We start from the raw sequence: 19,423 nt of genomic DNA on the forward strand, positions 1-19,423 counted from the left end.
GCAGCGGGTCACGTGATCAGGGCCAACATGGCCGCCGCCGCCGGTGGGAGCTGAGGTGCCGCCGCCGCCGGGCAGCCGGGGGGAATCCGCCCGCATCGCCGCCCTCGCCGGCCAGGCGGCCGCAGGGCCCGGAGCGCCAGAGACCGGGGTTGGGGCGGCACCGTGCGGTGGCGACGGGGTCCCGTTAGAGCATCCCCCGGCGGCTATGCCGAGGGCCCGGAGCGGCCGGCGGAGCAGGGGGGCCGGCGGGAGGGAGGAAGTAGGTTTGTTTACGGGCTGTTTGGGGCGGGGCAGGCCGGGACCCGGGTCCAGTGCTGGGGCGGGGGCCAGGGCTCTAGGCCGCGCCTGACGCTCTCTCTCTCTCTCTCTTTTTTTTTTTTTCCGCTTCTGCCCGGGATCTTCTCCCAGACCTTCCTGCGAGTGCGAGCCAACCGGCAGACCCGACTGAATGGTGAGTCTTGCCCGGCCCCTCCCTCCGCCCCACCCTCGGCCTCCTCCCTCCCTCACTGCCTGCAGCTCCAGGGTTGCCTGGGTCTCTTCGACATTGGGGCCATTTGGCTTCGTCGCAGTCACAGCGCCTGAGAATGTGCTGACCAAGGCGGCCGCCCTCAGTTTCCCCGTCTGTCTAATGGAGGTTATGGTTCCAGCTCTTGCCCACGCCTCTCTAAAGGCCTTCAGGAACCCTGGTGGGCAATAAGTACCAGAGAATGAGGAACAAGCTACACAATTCCACTTGGGAGCTCAGCTTTGAATTTGCAAACTGCTGGGACCTCACTGTACGAGCCGGCAGGGCGCTGAGAATGTTTTTCTTCCAGTTTTTAATCAGTGCCCAGTAGTGTGAATACAGCCTCTCTGCTGAGACTTGACAATGCAGTGAGATCTGGAGTTCCCACGGCAACAGGAACTAACTCATCCCAGGGCTCTTTGAGTTATCAGTCGGCCCACATTTCACAAAGGTGATCAGCGTGGGCTCGACAGCTCTTAGAGGCCTTCTCTCAAAGCACGTCGTGTATGCACTACCTGGTGCCCCCCCCCCCTTTTGGATTCAAACCTCTGGAGCGTTACTATTTGCTGAACACAATTGGATGAACCTAGCTTTTTGTGTTGACTAGGGTGTGGTATATCTGGGTGTTGGCTATAAGGGCTTAGGGTCTCTGGGCCAGCTGGTAAATGAGTGAGGCTGTGGACATTCAAGATCCCCTGCTCCTGCCCCTTGGTTTCTGCTGCCTGGCTGAGCCCTGATCCGGGAAGGGGAAAGCATTCATTATGGCCTGACACCATGTTAAGTATCATTATCATAATCCTTCTGAGAAGAAAGTGGTAACACGTTTTGTAGATAAGGAAACTGAGGATGGGAGAGGTGAAGGTGATTTGTTTAAAATCGCGCAGCTGGGATGTAACTGAACCGTGATTTAAACTGAAGTTTACCTCCAAAACCTGTGCTTCTGTGACCATATCTTGCTCCCTCCTTAAGCAAACACAGACCTTTCCCTACTTACACTTTAGTAAGTTTAGTTCAGGACTTACAGGATGAGTGGGAAGTTAAACTAAACCTGCCTTGCTTCTCTGAGAATGTTAGATGTGGTCCAACCCATCAGGGTGCTTTCCTGGGATTACAGGGCATCGTCTGTCCGTGGGCAGCTTGGGCAAGAACAGCATCCAGTATCATGCTCTCCTTGGCAATTCTGTAAGATTCGTTTCTGTATCTGCTCATCAGTGTCTGTCATAGGCACTTTGTATTGGCACATTGCTCCATATGGGCTTCAAGAACCGTCAAGGTCCCTCGCCTTTCTAATGTCTAGCATCCCTTCTCCATCGCAGCCCTGGCCGCAGTGTGCCAGGGTGGCTCAAGCCTGAAATTCCAAGCGTTAGGACAGTCAAGGTGAAGGGATCTAGATCTTTGTCTACAAAACCAAGGAGGGCACAGAACATAGTCCTCTCTCCTGTAGTGAGAGCCCAGGAAATTGAAGATACGGGCCAGGCTACAGACCAAGATTTCTCAAACTCCATGCCGTCTCTGGTGGGGTGATGGCTTTCCTGTTGATTTGGGTCTTTCTAGAGCTACTATTTTGGAGTTGGAGTAGCTCCCTGCCTCGGACTCTCAACAGGCAAGAGGTAGGTCCCCGTGTGCGTATTCTTAGTGCCCTACCACATCATGGATCAGTCTTCGTTGCTGCTGTCAGGGGGTGGGTGTGGTACTCTTAGGAGAGCGTTCTAACCTATGGAGTCAGGCCTGATCTCTCCTGTCTTTGCCATTTTTTAGTGACTTGAGCAAGTGCCTTGTTCTCTCTGAGCCTTAAGTGTCTTCTATTAAAACGGGTAATGCTGCCTTGCTTCAGGTTGAATATAGAATTAAATGAGCTACCTGTGTAAGGTATTTGATGTGAGCCTAATACAGAGCTGAAGTTCTAAATTGTAACATCAGCTTTCACCTGTGCCCCCCTCTCTAAACTGCATTCACGAGTTTCCCACCAGGGTCAATATCCATGAGTAAGTTTTTCCTGGCCCTGCAGTGGGGAACCTTTTTCTCCCTGGCTGGCTCCCACAGCCCCCAATCAGTCTGATCTCAGAGTGGCTAGCTCTGCTCCTGCTATTGCACAGGGAGGGTGGCAGTCCCTTGTTTTGACCCCTTCCTGCTTCGGTGACAGGAGGGCTGCAGAGAGGGATTAGTAAGCTAATTAGAAATGATTGCATCTCTCAGCATTAATTAGCAGTGCTGTGGGCTTACAGAGTGCACTTTGGAATTGAGCCCCCTGCGGGACAGCATGGCAAGTAGCCGTCTGCCTCGGGGGCCTGCCAGGCCCCTGCACTGATTAGAAATGATGGAACAGGTTTGGGTAGGCACAGTGAAGGCTGTCCTCTCAAGGTACCCTGGGCTCTCTGACTCAGATCCTCTATACTTTTATGACTGGGCCTCAGTCTCCTCTTCTGTTAAATGGGACCAGTGGAGTGCTTTCTTAATCAGCGCATATACTAAAATTGGAATAATACAGGGATTAGCATGGCCCAGACACAAGGATGCAATGCAAATTTATGAAGCATTCCATAAAAATTTTTTTAAAAAATGGGACCAGTGGACATGAGAGAAAAATCTTCCTGAGGGATTCTAGGTAGGACACCAAGGGCTATGCCTCAGGGCCCTTGGCCCAGGAACGAAAGGGGTTTTAGCTGATGCGTGAACAGCAGCACAAATTGCTCCCTGGAGGGACCTTGGGTTCTAGCTAAGAGATGTTCTGTAAGAGAGCCCATGGTCTTGGCCTTCTGGGCAGATACCTAACAACTTGGAGAGTCTTTGCTCATTGGACTTACTGAGAACTGCAAGTAGGAAGGTATGGCTTGAATTTGAGCCATCTGTGGCCAAAGAGTGGACACTTCGCTGGCCTAGCACTAATCTCTTCCCCAGGTGCTCTTAGGCAAGGCCCAGTCCCCAAGGGAGCAGAGGGTGCTGCATAATGAGGGCCAGATCAGGCACTGAACAAAAGGGCTAATGGCTGGCAAGAGGTCAGACTATGTCAGCTCCACTGGGACCCTGGGAGCTACAGTGACCGTCTGCCTGTTCTGTGCTTTGTTTTCGGTTTCTCCATGCAGCTCGGATTGGGAAAATGAAACGGAGGAAGCAAGATGAAGGGCAGGTATGTCCCCTGTGCAACCGCCCCCTGGCAGGATCGGAGCAGGAGATGAGTAGGCATGTGGAGCACTGCCTTTCTAAGGTAGAGGGGCCATCACTACCTATCTCTTCTCCCCTCCCCCCTTGCCTGCCTGACACTAGCTGCTGACTGCCCCCAGATTTAAGCAGTTTTGGGGTCTCCTTGTGGTCTCAGCAGCTTCTTCCTCTCTGTTCTTCACCCTCTTCCTTTGCTTTCACGCATACACTCCTCCCCTGGGCCTCCGGTGGAAAATCACTGGGAAGAGGCCCAGGTTCTTTGACTTCTGGATTGGTTTCCTTGCAAGGAGCCCTAGAGCTGGGGGCCCATCTGGCACACCAAAGCTGGGGCCCAGGGTTGTGCCTTCCTTGGTAGATCCGGGGGAGCAGGTAGTGGTGGCCTGGGACCCGCATGATCCCACTCTGCTCTTCACAGAGGGAAGGCTCCTGTGTGGCTGAGGATGATGCCGTGGACATCGAGCATGAAAACAGCAACCGCTTTGAGGAATATGAGTGGTGCGGGCAGAAGCGGATACGGGCCACCACTCTCCTGGAAGGTGGTTTCCGAGGTACAAGCGGCTGACACGTAAAGCACTGGCGCTGTGGTGGCCGGGCCTCTGCTGGGTATCCATCTGTTGGGAGCTGAGAGGCCAGGGCTGGTGGCTGGTCATCCGTTCCACCACGTGGGAACTGCTGCTGGCGGGGCTCCTTTGTGACCGCGCTGCCTGCCTGTGATGTGCATATTAAAATGGATGTATTTGGGTGGGGAAATGGAATTGTGAGGCTGCAAGCTAGGAGTGACGAGGGGGGGCTCTCAGCCTCGGGTGATGCATTGAAGGTGACAGCCAAGCCGCGTTAGCACCTGCATAAAATATTAAAGGGACGGTTATGCATTTATCACTCCATCCCTCTTAAGGCTGATAAATGAGAATCCAGCAACCTGCTGTACACCTCCAGCACTGGGGGCCCTGAGGGCTTCCAGGCAAACACATTGGATTTTCCTCCTCCTCCTCCTCAGCCCTGTGTCAGGGAAATCAGTTACAGAGGAGAGAGTGAGTTATGGCAAAATTTGACCTCCCATGAGCTTCATTGGTGAATCTAATTTTAGCTCTGATCCCATCCCTTCTCCCTGGGCGCCCTCTGCCCTGAAGCAAGAGGGGCTTGGGCCCAGCTGCTCCCTGCTTCGCTTGGGCTCGCTCCAGTTGCTGCAGAGGGGTCTGGGTCTGCAGGGCTTTGCACACCTCCATTGCCCTTCCAGCTCCTTGGAGGGATGTGGCTTCGCCCAGTGGAAGTCTCCCACCCACCACCCACCCCCACCAGGTCAAACAGTAGGCTGGTTGGATGCCTAGGATCATGTCCTTCTTGTCAGGCTTCCCTGCTCTGGGCAGGGGAAAAGGGAAAAGAGTCTGCCTCCTGGCCTCCAGCTCTCCTCTTTCTGTGCATAAGCACAGCTGGCCCTGCAACTTACGATCATTACGTGAACCAGTCTGCTTCCCATCTGCCTCCAATTCTCTGGGCAACACCCTTGGGAGTACTGGTGGGTCTGGTCCCTGGGGAATCTCACAGCTGCTGGGAAGAGAGTCTCTGCCTTGTCAGGGCCATGCTGCGTAGGCTGGTCCCGAGGAGTGGTCACCACAGCACCATGCAGTGCAGACTAGATAAATGAAGGGGCTCCAGGTCCAGGTTGGGCATTATGCCTTTGGGATTCTCTCATCCCCAAGCATCTGGGGCAAGCCAGAGTGTCAGAACGGTAAATCAGCCCAAACCACTGCCCCAGCCTGAGCTGGAGAGAGTTCATTTGCCACCTCACTCTGCTCCTGTCCTGGAGTTTTAGAGTGCCTGAGGCCCTGGGAGGATGAGCAGCAAAAAGCCTGGGATCCTGGGAATGGGACACACGGGTGCCTGGTGGTGGCCCCTGAGGGTCAGCTGCACGATGCTGCTCTGGGTTCACTCTGTTGGCAGCAGCACATACTCACATCTTCCATTTCTGTGGCAACTTCTTAGGGTTCTTGGCACCGAACTGGACCTGATGCCTTCTGGGCACCAGACAAGGCTTACGGGGGATAAAGCTGCATACATGGGGCCTGCTGGTTTGACAGAGTATTTCCCCTGCGCCGGGACGCACTTGCAGAGCGGGTGTGCGGTGCTCTTAGGCCCTGGGCGGGTGTCAGTTTTCCCTAAGTGTTTACACTGTGAGGTTGTTCCTTTCAAGAATTCCTGAGGGGAGTTCAAAGGGGGCTTTTCTTTGAGCGATTTGGAGAGCGAGAATGAGAGTGAGGCTTGAAGAGGGAGCAGGGCCGGAGGTGCCTTTATCTGCAGAGAATGGCTCCAGCTTGCCTGATAGAAGCTGCTGCCGCCTCTTAAACAGCTTAGTGCAGTCAAAAGACAGGCAGACTTGAAAGGCTGTTTTACAGCAAGATCAGCGGGGGCCACGAGGCAGAGAGCGGGGCGCAGTGGAGCAGAGGAGGCTGAGGCTCCTCGGTGGGGGGGAAGGGGGGCATCAAAGGAGGCCCTGGTTGATCCTGACTGCCTCTGCCCCTGAAACCCTGTCTGCAGAAGCTGGCCATCTGTCAGTCTACCTTCCCTGGCCAGGACTGGTAGGCCCCAACTCTTGGGGGGTTGGGTGTGGCCCCGCCAGGCGGGCTGGTGTCAGTGCGGCACATTGATCGCCCGCCGGGCGGGCCGGGCCGCAAGCCGGGCAGCGCGTGCTTAATGTGATTGAAAGGCAGTTAAAATGGCGGTGACCTTTTCAGGAGGAATTAGATTGCCTGCCAAGACCGGTTAGAGGGAGTGATAACGCCGGCTGAAGAAGCTGCCCGGCCGACTTCAGAGAGAGGGAGCAGAGGCAGGGTGAGCGGGCGAGTGGTGAGGCCCATTTAAGCTGTGCTGTGCGTGCCGACAGAACAGAGATTGCTGTTCTTGTTAGATATGAAAGAACTGAAGAATTGCAGATAAGTTCCTGTATGCGATCATCCCCTGTCCCTCCTCCCAGACCAGGGCCCCTTCGTCATCCTCAGCAAAGCTTCCTACCAGGCCCACTGGGAACTGGTCTGATGGAGCAGATCTGTTTCCTTGAATGTAACCTGTGGCGCCAGGGAACAGGCACGAGTTTTGGTGGAGACACTTGGCTGAGGGGAACAGGCCTTGAAGATGGACCTGTGGCTATCGAGGGCAAAGCCCAGATAGCTCAGGCCTGGGAGTGCTTGGAACTGGGACTCTAGAACAAAATGAAGGACCAGACAGAACAGGTAAGTAAGCAGCACCAAGATAGGTCCAGCTAGAAATAGATCTTTAAGAGGCTAAAGGAAATACTTCAGGACGGGTTGGAAGACCTAAAACTTCCAGCGTCTCGGAAATACTATGGCCTTCCCAGTTCTCAAGGAGATCCTGGGCTGTGTGCCTGAGCTGTTGATGTCCTCTCAGAACCTTAGGGTTGCTAGTCTGCTACTGCTGTTTCCCCCACCCAGCGTTAGAATTGCATAGAGGGTGGCATGAGGCCTGGTGCTTCTCCAACATTCCCCTGAGAGCTTAGCAGTTAGGAGAAAAAGCTCCTCTTCTAGGGCACCATGCCAGCACTGGGCCGAGCAAGGGGCCTCTGGGCTAGAGCAGCAGGCCTCAGGGAAAACCTAATTCTACAGCCTTGTGGGACAAACCTGCTCCTATCTATGGTCAAAGGAGGTATGTGATGAATGAGCCACACTTTTCCTCATTTCCTGTCTCCAGCTTCTGGGTTCTAGAAAAGAGATAGTGAGCTTTGATCCTTCCCCTGTATTGGTTGCCACTGAAAGTTCACCCAGCTGGATTTGGGGAGCCTGGAACCCATCGTGTCTGAAATGGACAGGCTGGAGGGAGGACACGGGAATGGTTGGTTTCAGATAAGGTAACAGTGATGGGGGCAGGCACAGGGTGTGGTGAGGCGGAAACATTTCCCAGGAGACTGCACAGGAAGTAGAAGGTGCCACAGTTATATCTGTGAGCCCCGACAGGAAACACGTCACTAGAATCTAGCATTGAGCCCCTTTGAGTCAAACAGGTGGAGGGGAGGGAGAATGACGGTACTAAGAGGACCAGCTGTGCAGGCCTCTGCCCTACCCAGATCCTGGCCTAGTGACTGCATCTTTCTCAAGTTCCTGTCTGGGATTTAGGCTGGTTTCAAGTTGCCTGGGATGAGATCTCATGGAGAGGACAAGCAGGGCAGCTCCGGCACTGATCTTTTAATGGGCAGTGGCTTGCTAAAACATCACCAGATTCTAGGTCAGGGCCTGAGAGGTATTGTGAGTCCCAGGGCACAGAGAACTAGGCCTTCTCCTAGCTGCTGCCCCCTCTGGCACGTTCCCAAAAGATCGGAGCCCCCGCAGCGAAACGCGTCCCCCGGTGCAGCCGTGCCGCGGTCCAGTCAGTGACAGGTGTTGGAGCGGCCCGCTGCTGGAGGCAGTCTCGGAATGGGGAGGGCTAGGGCTGCTGCCTTCCAGCTGCTTCCACCTTTAGTTCTAACTGTTGCCTGGTGGGAGGGCTGAGGAGAGGTGGCAGGGAGCAGGGCACCTTCTGTCCCCTGTGGCAACTGACGGGGATTTAATCGCCTTTTGGAACACAATTGTTAAGCTGGGACAGAGGGAGTGCAGGGAGAAGGAGCAAGTATCAATGGTTTTAAACGGCGTCTGTCTCTCTGCGTCTCTCCTGACGTGAGGCAGTGAAACGCGTTATTGAGGAGGCCCGGAAAGTGGCTAAGTGCGTTTGACACACGCCAACTCCCTGCCTCCACACTGGATAATTGCATTGTCAACTGTTCAGCGAGGTGGCAGGTGACACTGCAGGCCGATTGATTGTCCCGCATCGCAGCTCCCCAGACTGTCAGCTCCCCAATCGATGGCGTTTACACAAGACACCGTAACTGCATCTGTAACTAATTCCAGTGTAAAACTCTCCGGAAGCTGCTGCCCCTGTTCCCCCCCCCCCCCCCGCCCCCAAGAGCATGGCCTCTGAAGGGCCCCCAAGACTTTCCTTTCTCCCTGGGCTCAGGTTTTGTTAGGAGCAGCAGGTGAGGAAATTGATGGCTCCTTTTTTGTGGTTTTGGGTTCCAGGACGTTAGTGCCCCCAGTAAACGGGCATCTCCAGTTTCTCAATCGATCACCTAATCAATTGATTAAATTAACACTGATTTTTTTTTTCCTTCTCCTCGACGACCCAGGAAGAAATGAGTTTATGGGAGGGGGGTCATTTTTATAAAATTTAGACTTCCCTATCATTTCTGCACTTAATCCTCTTCTTCTCTGTTGCTAAGTATTCATTTGGAGAGAAGGGATTTTTCACACTGCCTACCCTCCCAGAACCCACTCTGCTGAGCATCATTGACCAGCAGGCTTAGTTTGCCTAGAGACAGCAGCACAGCACATTGTGCCACTTTACGTGGGGCTGAGCCATAGTAAGGGGCCTCCCCTAGTGACTGTAGCGTCCTCCAGGTCATCCTGGAGGTCCTGGGAACTGAGTCCCTTCCCTGGATAGCAGCAGCAGGAGTGGCAGCTTGCTTGTTATACCCAGAGCTCCATGGAACAGGAGCCAGAGGCTTGGAAAGGAGCTCTGTGTGCCATCTTGCCTCTGAGTACTGGCTTGGGATGTTCCAGCAGCTGAGAACATAAAACGGCTATGGAGCCTTCCTCTCAAAGCAGACGGGGGGGGGGGGGGGGAGGCAAGCTGGTGGGGGCGCTCTCTGCATAAAACGGCTTTATGGCAGTTTCTTTTTATTATGAGTCTGCCAGAAGTCAGCAAGTGACATTTCATTAAGAAAATAAAGTTTAATGTGCTGGGAAGGAGGTTGGAGCAGGCTGGGGCAGCATAAGAGGGAAATTGGCAGTAGCAGCCTGTTCTGAACACCTGTGGGGGTAGGGAGAGGTTCCCAACATCTGTCTCCACTGGGGGATGGGGTCAGGGTCACCGTATACCGCTCAGACGAGAGACAGAAAGGCCTTTTCCTTGGCAGGTAAGATGGGCCATACTCTCCTACCTGGCAGGTCGTCGCTGCCCAGCTAGGGTTGGGATCCTACAGGGAAGGTCATGTCCTGAGAGGCTCAGGCCTCCTTTCAGACATAGGGCTCTCAGGACCTAACAGGACAGTGCCGTCAGCATTTAGCCGTCACTGCTGTGGGCCTGGCCAGCTCTGCTGGATGATGCTGAGACCACAGCAGTGAGTCCGACGTGGGCTTGCAGCCTGCTGAGGGACCGTGACAATACATGTAATAAAGATGACTTTGGAGTTGCACGGGAGTCTGGGTGGACACCAGGGAAGGGACACCTGTGTAGAAATACCTGGGGAAGTCTCCACACTCAGCGCATTGAGGGTAGAGATCAGATCTTGCAACTCTGTGTCTCCAGTGCCAAGCCAGGCCGAGGATGAGCTCAGTAAAGGTTGAAAGAATGTTGCTGGGGTGAGTTCATTCAGGAAGTATTTCTGGAGCAACTGCGCGCATAGGCACCGTGAGTTCATAGGAGGCATGGCTGAGCTAGGTCAGACTTGAAGAACAGACAGGCCTTTGTTTTGTAGACCAGGACGGAGAAGAGATAACAAGATGTACGAAGGCGCTGGCATACGAACAGACAATGGAGGGTCGGAGAAAGCAAAGTAGCTGTGTTCCACTGGAGTAGGAGTCCTGGTCTAGGCCTGGCCGAGGAGTGGACTTCAGGCCACAGGGCTGCTTTCTGTGTTGAAAAACTGAGACTCTTCCTGGCAGCTCTGTGGTACCCTGTTGTCTCAGCTTTGCCGTGGGTCCTTTGCTTTCCTTTTTGCACGCCCACCAGGCAGGGCTGTGCGGGGCCCGGCTGAGGCAAGGATGTGAGGCCGGCTGCTGGGCTGCGTGTACTTGGGGGAGGGGGCCTTGGCAGGGTTCGGGGGCACAGGCTGTAAGTGAACCTGATAGCTACATTCTGATTGATGGCAGAGTTTGTCTCCCAAACTGTCAGAGGGTTTATAGAGGTGCCACTCACCCACAAGGAGGGAATTGCCTGTCAGGACACCTGGCCGCGAACAGGAGACAGAGCTGTAACTTGGTGTTTTCCCAGCTTAATGGCCCTGCTGCTGACCTGCCTGCTGTCTTGAGTTTGTTGGTGCCTCCGTGTGGAGGGGAAATGAGGATTGTCGGGGAGGGGTGGAGCCTAGGCAGTGCCTAGCGCTCTCTTCCCTCGTGCTGCTTGCTTTGGGATGGACGAAACCTTCGTGAGACCAGAGACGGGAGGCGTAGGTGGGAGAAGGAAGATAGGAATTGTGTGAGGTGCAGTAAAGAGTCCATCTGGAGGCATAGTGCTTATGGAGTGAAATGAGGAAAAGAGCAGAGGTGGACAAGTGGGTACATGCACATCTCGATGGATCTGGCTGAGGAGATTATGCTCGTAGTGGGAAGCCATAGCTGGTTTTGCAGCCAGGAAAGGAAGGGTCAGAACCATCTGGTAAGCAGGATGAAGGAACAGACAAGAGGCTTGAGGACCCCATTATAAGACTGTTGTCCTGATGAGAGTGGAAAGAACGGATAAGAAGACATTTCTGAGATCATCAGGCAGAACCCTGAGCTGCCGCCTCGCCTCTTTGAGGATTTTCCTTGCTGATTCTACTTGCCACAGATTCCATCGTTTCATCTTTCTCCGTCCTGGCAGGGCTGCTGTGCTCGCCAATGGGATGTGGTCTGAAACCACTGAGCAGAGGCAGGGGCAGAGAGGGAGAAGCAGCTTTGTGGCCCCTGACCGTGCCTATCAGGAAGGGGGATCCTGGGTGTCAGAGCACAGGGCAGGTACGGAGCCCTAATGTGGCTTCAGCAGCTCACCCCTCCCCGTTGGCCAAGGGTTTGCCTGTGGCTGGGCCAGATGCACCTTGGAAGGGTCAGCCACCTGCCTGGGCCGTGGCCCTGCCTCCACCCAGCCTGGTTGCCTTTGTAGATTGCTTTGAGAAGCAGGTGTGCGTGCCTATCCTCCCTTGTCTGTCCCTTCCTAATCCTTTTATAACTGCACTTGTCCAGGAATCTGGGCTGAGTGAGGTGGAGATGAATAATTAATGTCAGGCGCTTCAGACACCAAATATTTGAACAGCTGCCTGGTGTTTTTGCTGGCAAGGACCTGGCGGCCAAAATCAGGACGTTGGCTGGGGGTCTTGCTGTGTGGCTCTGACTGGCCCTAGCCAGTTTGCTCTTCCCTCTGATGGACTGTCACGGTGCACCATGGGACACACGGGATGCCCAGGTCTTGGGTGGGGGTGGCTTTGTAGACCTGAATTTCTGTGTCCTCTTCCTGCTCTTCCTAGACCTGGAGGACAGGTGGACAGCAGGCTAGCTTGAGTGTCTCCTAAGGCCCTGACATAGCATATGAATGGGCTAGTTTATGAGCAGAGACCACCAGGAGCAGCAAGAAGTGGCAGAGGAGAAGGATGAGGTATACAGAGTGAAAGGGATTGAAACGTCAGAGCCAAGAGTATCTAAGTAATTGGCTCTCTGTGTTTCAGGCCCGAATTTCTGTCTGGGCCTTACCTGGCCCCAAACCTGAGCCCTACCTAGAGGCAACAGAAGGGGTACCCTTGGCATAGTCTCGTTGGCCCCTGGCCCTGCTCACATCCTGCTTCCCACAGGCTCTGGCTTCGTCATGTGCAGCGGCAAAGAGAATCCGGACAGCGACGCTGACCTGGATGTGGATGGGGATGACACTCTGGAGTACGGGAAGCCGCAGTATCCTTGGGGCACTGTGGGACAAGGTGGGGCTGGTGGGACAGGCCAAAAGGGAATTGAAAAAGTAGCCAGCGCCTCTGGTACTTGCTCATACCATCCATTCCCCGTTGGGGTCAGCGTCAAAGCTTTAACCGGGATTCAACCTTTACGGCCTACTGCAAACTAGGATCTGTTGTCCTTGACCACCATGCCAGATACACGGAGGCTGACGTCATCCCCTGCACAGGCGAGGAGCCTGGTGAAGCCAAGGAGAGAGAGGCACTCCGGGGTGCAGTCCTAAAGCAAGTGTGGGCACAGGCTTGGGTGGGTGGGATAGAGGGATGGGAGGTCCTGAGGCAGGATCAACTCAGTACCCATCCTCGGGGCTTCCCTGTCTAACTTTAGGGCTCACTTTGTTCTTTTCTCCTCCTTTCCCTAGTGGCGGCCCTCCCAGCACACGCATCACACCTGAGTTCTCTAAATGGGCCAGTGACGGTAAGTCCTGACCCACCTTGGGAGTAGTGGGGGAGAGGGGACATCCTTTGGGTGGTGGTGACTGACTCAAGCCCAATCCCTCACCTGTGCTGCCCAGTCTGGCCAGAGTATGAGTTGCCCCTCTGTCCCAGCAGAGATGCCATCTACCAGCAACGGTGAGAGCAGCAAGCAGGAGGCCATGCAAAAGACCTGCAAGAATAGTGACATCGAGAAGTGAGTGTCTGCCCAGGAGAGGGGCCCCTGGGATGGCAGTTTAGTGGGAGGGAGAAGGTGGGGCTCTCTGCTAGCAGGAAGACCTGCTGCCAGGGCTCCTGGCCCTCCAGAGCACCGCTTAGTCCTGCGGCCCTGAGCACACGACCGGCAGTGGGGCCCAGCTGGTGCTAAGCGTGACTCTGTGAATTGATCACTGGGCCACTGCCCTGGGAGTCCTGGCGGAGGGAGGAGCAGTCCGCCTGCCTGCCTGCCTGCCTGCCTGCCTGCCTGCCTGCCCGCTGCGGCGGCCTCCGCCCGGGAACGTGATGTATGGCCGCCCAGCCCAGCCGGCGCACTTGATTCATCTCCAGTTTCTGTTTCTTAATCGGGAGCTAAATTGGTTTCATTTTTCTTGTCCCGGGTGGCGCTCGCAGTGGGTTTTAGGCAGGAGCATTGGGTCTCTTCACTTCCGGTAGGAATTTTTGGCCTGGGTTCTCTGGCAGAGGGAAAGGGGATCCGTTAGCACTTCACATGGGGCTGGGCAGCCCCTGGCCTGGATCCCCAGGAGCCACAAGGACTTGAAATCATCTGGGTGTCTTACTACCTTTCCAGAAGCCCAAGCAGGCTAGTTCTGTCCCCAAGAGGTGGCACTGTCCAGCTCTGGCTGCCTGGAGTTGCTGTTGGCCACTGCTTACCTCCCCACACCCCACCCCTCTCTCTGCTGGAGGCTAGGTTGCCTGGGGTTAAAAGGCAGCCTCTTCATTCCAGGGCCAGTGTTCCATCTTGCCTCCTGCCAGGAGAGTGGATTGCAGGCCAGTGCAGGGCCGGGTCGGTGGCCCGGGGTCACCTCCCATTTGTTTCCCTCCATTTTGTGTTGTCATAAATTCATTCCAGCCCGTTGTGGTTGATCAGTTTATCTCGGCCGGGGCCGCGAGTGCTGCTGGCATGATGTATGGGCCGCGGCTCGGGGCCCGGCTGCCCATGAATCACCGCAGCTGCTCCGTGTCAGTGCTGGAGCGGGCCGCACGGGTTCGGCGCAACCAGCTTGGGGGGGGGGGGGAGGAATGACGTATGGATGTTTATTTAATAATTCTCTCCTACTCCAGCTGAGCGGGGCGGGCGGGGCCGTAAGGGGCGCCCACCCTCGTCTGGAGGGGCTGCTCATAAATCAGAAAGACAAGATCATTAATCAGGGATGGCGCCCGAGGGGGAGGTGGGGGCCAGAGCCAGTGGCCATCCATGAAGGTACCACCCACCCAAGGCCGGGGGAAGTTGGGACTTCTGTCCCACCTGTGTGAGCACAGGCACCAGTAGGCAAGGTTCTCTGGGATAAGCCACAGACTGGCTCAGTCATAATGCAGAGATCTCCACTGGGTCTGGCTTTGCCAAGATTGGGACCCTTCAGTCCCCATGACTTCTCTCTTCCTGGTACACACCACGTGGGTTCCCGCCCTACATCTTTTTCACAACCTAGGGGAAGCAGGAAGGCAGGATGCCATGGCTTCTTCCAGGAAATTCTCCACCCCATGCCCCAAAGGGTCTCAGGAATAACTCACAAGCAGCCTGGGTCGGGAACATCTGCACCAGAGCAGAGATGACAAGCCAGGTGTATGCTGAGCAAATCCACAATAAGGTGGGCTTTGCAGATGGATGTGGCCTATGGCGCTTTTGGAGATGAAGGGGGAGATGGCTTCATTCTCTCCTGGCCCCATCCTTTTTGCCTTTCTAGCTCTAACTTCTCTGATACGGAGTTTGAGTGCTCTGCTCTGGGGTCAGCCTGTGCCCCCAGCTCCAGGCCTCACGTTCCCAATTTTTAAAATAACTAAAATGCCCAGCCTGGTCCTTGGAGAAAAAGGGAGCACAGCTACCTTGTCTCCTTGTCAGATATTTACCAACGGTCCAGATGAGGATGGCACACATGGCATTGGGCAGAATGCCAGGGGAAGAGCCGTGCTGGTGTTTATAAGGCTCGAGGGGGTGGTGAAGGCTTCCAGATCTAGAAAGTTGAACGGACACTCCCAGAATCAGCCAGCGTCAGAGAAGCTGGAGTCAGACCCTTCACAGCTTCCCTGGAGAGAGGTGGGACAGAGAGAGTCACAGACCCGTGGAGTAATAGATTGAGGGCATCCCTGACACAGGGACACACCACCAAGAAGTCGTACTCTTTGTTGCTGCTGGTGCCCTAAGAGAGAAAGGTCAGAGATAAAAGTTTGTTGCCGCCCATGGAATGTTACCCACCATCCTCCCCATGTCCCCCAATACCACTTAACGCCAGTAGCACCTGTAAGCTTTTGGGCTTTCTGAGCCAGTGGTCTGCTCCAAGCTGGCAGACAGGCCACCCTAGGAGAGCGTCTCTGCCCACACAGCACCATACTCAGGATTCCCCTCAGTCTGTGCGGGTGCTTGCGCGCGCTCTCTCTCTCTCTCTCTATTTATTGAGTACACCTTTTAACCTCAGCTTTTACCCTGTCACCGCTCTCCTCCAGTGCCCCCAGCAACTTCCCGTTAGCTGTGAGATAAACTTCTTTCTGATCATGGCCTCCGAAGTCTTCCCTGATAGATCTCCTTTCCCACTTTAGCACTTACCCACGGGTGAACCTAACAGCCACACGGGCCTCTTGGCCATTGTTCCTCCCGGTCCCTGGCCTGGAGACCCAGCTCCTCCTGGGTATTGCCAGTGTTGCAATGTTAGTCACAGAGTCCTTGGTGCATCACAGCGTCGGTCTGTGGGGATTGACTCCCACCTCCCCCGCTCTGTGCGAACCATAGGCAAGCTACTTAATGTTCCTCTGCTGCTGTAGTTTCTTCGTGTATAAAATGGGAATATTACAGTCTCCTCATGGGGTTTTTGTGAGGTGTAAATAAAATAATAATTTTCAATTCCTCAGTACAATCTCTGGCATTTAGCAAGCGCTTAATAAATTTTGGCTCTTTTATTTGTATTATCATCATTATTATTCCCTAAGGCCCATCTCTAGTAGCATCTTTTCTACTCCTCCAGGCAGTGTTCTTCTGTGAGCTCCTCTGGGTTCTGTTCACTTGTTTTAGAAGGGTTGGGAGGGATCACCCCACTCCTTGAGATAGTCCTAGCTCTCCACTGTTCAGTCCTGCAGCCCAAAGAGCCTTCCAGAAGTTATTTTCATGGGCAGGGCTTGGACAGCAGGTGAGGACTCTCAGGGCATCTGATGTGCCCAGGAAGAAACAAGGAGCCCTAGAGGTAGGCCAGGCCTGTGGCCCAGGACCTGGATTCTGTGGGACTTGTGCAGTCCCCACATCCCTTACTCTGGGGGTGAGACTGGTTTTTCAGTCATCAAACATTTACTCATACTCACATGCCCGCCGTGGGGCTAGTGGCCGCAGTCAGTATTGGTGGCATGAGCAGCTGGCCTTTGGGAAACTACGTCTTGCACAGGAGACAGGGACGTTTGCAGTTCTGCTGCTGTGGTGGAGTCTGGTGCAGAAGAGCAGCCACCGGTGGTGCTGCTGGCGGGAGGGTTGGAAAAGGCTTCTGGTGAATAAGGAGCTGGGGTGCTCCAGAGGAAGCAGAAAGTGCCGCGAGAGGCCAAGGGAGTGAAAAACGCCGCTGTGTGTGTGGGAAGCTTCATAGTTTGGTGTGGCTGGAACGTGGAGTGTGGCGGGTGCGGAGGGATGTGGGCTGGGGCTAGACCAAGGAGGCCCTGGTCAGCCTCTGAGGAGTCCGGTAGAGCTTTATTCCGAGAAGTAGAAGTGGTCAAATCTGCGAAATTCTAGGCGCTGAGAGAATGGAATGAAGGATCTGGAGGCAGAGGGGCCATTCGGGTCAGCAGAGGAATCGTAGGAGAAACCATGAGGGCCTGGACCAGTGGTGGTGTGGAGAGAGTACGGAGATACCAGGAACTAGATGACAGATTGTAGGTGTCGAGGGTGATTGGGAAGGAATGGTTTAGAATGGTTCTGAGGTATCTAGTTTAGAAATTCACCAGGATGAAGGTGGAGGAACAAGGAGGGTGAGGAGTTCAATTCTAGAAGAAGGAGTTTACAGACACAGGATTTGGGCAGGTGGGGGGCAGGGACATCTGGGAGACATATATATGTACAGTTCTGGAATTCAAGGGAGGTGTTGGCCGGAGGTTCAGATTAGAGATGCCAGCCTGCTGCCTGCCCAACCATGCCATCCTCTTTACAGAATCACCGAAGATTCAGCTGTTACCACGTTTGAGGCCCTGAAGGCTCGGGTCAGGGAACTTGAACGGCAGCTATCCCGTGGGGACCGTTACAAATGCCTCATCTGTATGGTGAGAGAAAGGGAACCTGGCATGCCTCTGGTCAGGCATCAGTGCCCTCTGGGGGTTGGAAAGGGCCTCTACACTGTGATTTGAGGTCTTTAGAGGGTGGGCCAGCCTCAGAGTGACCCCTTCTCTGCCCACCTCCTCCCTAGGACTCCTACTCGATGCCCCTAACGTCTATCCAGTGTTGGCATGTGCACTGCGAGGAGTGCTGGCTGCGGACCCTGGTGAGGTGGCATGGGGGTTGGGGAGTGGGTGGCTGTTTCCGGTGCTGCCCATATGTCCATGCTTCTGCTTGAGCCTGCTCAAGGGGAGGGAGGTGCAAGGGGCAGGGGAGAGCACGAGCATCGAACACAGCAGCAGGAAGCCGGGATATTCACCCCCCAAGCTTCCCCCATTCTCTCCTCCCCCACCAGGTTTATTAAATTCTCTCCCTCCGTGGGTTCCCTGCCTGCTCCCCTCCCCCTGCCCACCCCCAAGGCCCACTCTATCACACAGATTGGTGAGATCCTGGGTCAGGAGGAGGCTGGGTGTGGGTAAGCAGGACCAGGGCCTCAGCCCCTCCCCCTGCCATTACTAAGCTCCTTCTGCTCCTGCCCCTGTTCTTCGCTCCGGAGCAGCCATTAAAATGTCGCCCGGAGACAGCAATAAAAGGCCCGGACGTGGGCTCTGTGTCCTGATCAAAGGCCGCATGTAATCTCGTTAGGGCCGCCGCAGCCACAGCTGGACCCAGCCTTGTTCTCATTACCGGGGCTCCCGCTGCGGGGCTGGCCAGGCGGTTTGATCCTGGCGTCCCCCCAGCACAGGAGCGTGCCTGTGCGCTTGCAGAGGCCGCCCGTGCATCTCTCCAGCCTGGGCTGACAGGACCAAGGTGCCAGCACACGACCGGTGCGGGGAGACGTGGCTGCGGGCCCGGGTGCTCTGAGAGCAATCATGCGGCGCAGTGTGTATAACCAGAGCCCTCCCTGTGCTCCTGCAGGGTGCCAAGAAGCTCTGCCCCCAGTGCAACACCATCACAGCGCCCGGAGACCTGCGGAGGATCTACTTGTGAGCCAGCCGCCCCACCTGCCTGCCTCTGTGACGTCACCTTCCCCCTTGTACATACTTGCACACAGGTTCCCCATGTACATACATGCGCGTGCACACATACAGGTGTGCGTGCATGCACGTGCGCACACACACACACACACACAAACACAGGACTCTGGAGCCAGAGTGGAGGCTGAGACCCAGGCCCTGCCTGCTGGCTGCCACAAGACTGGGGACCATACCTATTCCGGGTTCTGTTCCCAGGGTGGGGCAAGGAGGTGGAGGTGAGGGGGAGTAGTGGGGCAAGGCTCCTGAGATCCAGCCCCCAGACTGACAGACGGACAGACAGACATGCAAACACCAGACTGAAGCACATGTAATATAGACTGTGTATGTTTACAATGTTGTGTATAAATGGGACAACTCCTCGCCCTCCACTCCATCCCCTCCCCTTTGGTTGTATGATTTTCTTCTTTTTTTAAGAACATCTGGAAGCAGTGCCCCCTTCAGGGCTGGCTGGGGGCTCGGCCCATCCACCTCTCAGGGTGCCTGCCTCTCTCCCATGGTATCCCTTTCCCTCTCCCATGTGCTCGGTGTTCAGTGGTGTATATTTCTTCCCCCAGACATGGGGCACATGCCCCAAGGGACACGATCCTCTCCTTAGTCTTAGCTCCTGGGGCTCTTTATAAGGAGTTGGGGGGAGGGAGACAGGAAATGGGAACCGAGCTGAAGCAGGGGCTGAGATTGGGGCTGGGTGAGTGTGCTCCTGGCTGCCCAGCCTTCTGCCAAGAACCATTCCTGGGATTAGAACTGCTGTTCCCAGGGAAAGTGGTCTCCCCCGCCCTCCCGTGGGCCCCACGGTGTGATGCTGTGTCTGTATATTCTATACAAAGGTACTTGTCCTTTCCCTTTGTAAACTACATTTGACATGGATTAAACCAATATAAAGAGCTGCTGCCTGTGCGTATGTGTGCAGGGAGGGCTTGGTGATGGGGCGGTGTGGGCAGAGGCAGTTAAGGGGTTAATTCTTGGCAGCAGTATCAGGGGGAGGACTTGGATGTGGGTGTGCAAAACAGTGCAGGGTTGCTCTGCTCAGGGGGGCTCCGGAGCACTCCGTGAGG

The 19,423-nt window shown here is 55.2% G+C and overlaps 1 protein-coding gene and 1 non-coding gene across 4 annotated transcripts in view; both read left to right on the forward strand.

The window, feature by feature from the left end:
• The window catches only part of RNF220 (ring finger protein 220), a 213,065-nt gene extending 193,813 nt beyond the window's left edge, over nt 1-19,252 (forward strand). Inside the window, exons 1-11 of one of the 3 annotated variants that reach the window (XM_045799724.2) lie at nt 26-259; nt 409-451; nt 3,589-3,710; nt 4,080-4,212; nt 12,246-12,342; nt 12,537-12,623; nt 12,761-12,816; nt 12,951-13,029; nt 17,174-17,282; nt 17,426-17,500; nt 18,253-19,252. In XM_045799724.2, coding sequence (XP_045655680.1) covers nt 206-259; nt 409-451; nt 3,589-3,710; nt 4,080-4,212; nt 12,246-12,342; nt 12,537-12,623; nt 12,761-12,816; nt 12,951-13,029; nt 17,174-17,282; nt 17,426-17,500; nt 18,253-18,324 — 927 coding nt within the window. In that variant the 5' untranslated portion in view covers nt 26-205 and the 3' untranslated portion in view covers nt 18,325-19,252. Of the gene's footprint in view, nt 1-25; nt 260-408; nt 452-3,588; nt 3,711-4,079; nt 4,213-12,245; nt 12,343-12,536; nt 12,624-12,760; nt 12,817-12,950; nt 13,030-17,173; nt 17,283-17,425; nt 17,501-18,252 lie in introns of those variants that run through there. The other 2 variants (XM_045799722.2, XM_045799723.2) reach the window with 2 other exon arrangements.
• Nucleotides 2,950-3,053, forward strand: LOC123793841 (U6 spliceosomal RNA). The gene has a single exon (XR_006780082.2). It is a non-coding gene; the product is annotated as a U6 spliceosomal RNA (small nuclear RNA).
• Nucleotides 19,253-19,423: the final 171 nt, after the last annotated feature.

The sequence above is a fragment of the Ursus americanus genome, chromosome 12 (genome assembly GCF_024610735.1).
Source record: "Ursus americanus isolate L20-20 chromosome 12, mUrsAme1.1.p, whole genome shotgun sequence".
Lineage (NCBI taxonomy): Eukaryota > Metazoa > Chordata > Mammalia > Carnivora > Ursidae > Ursus > Ursus americanus.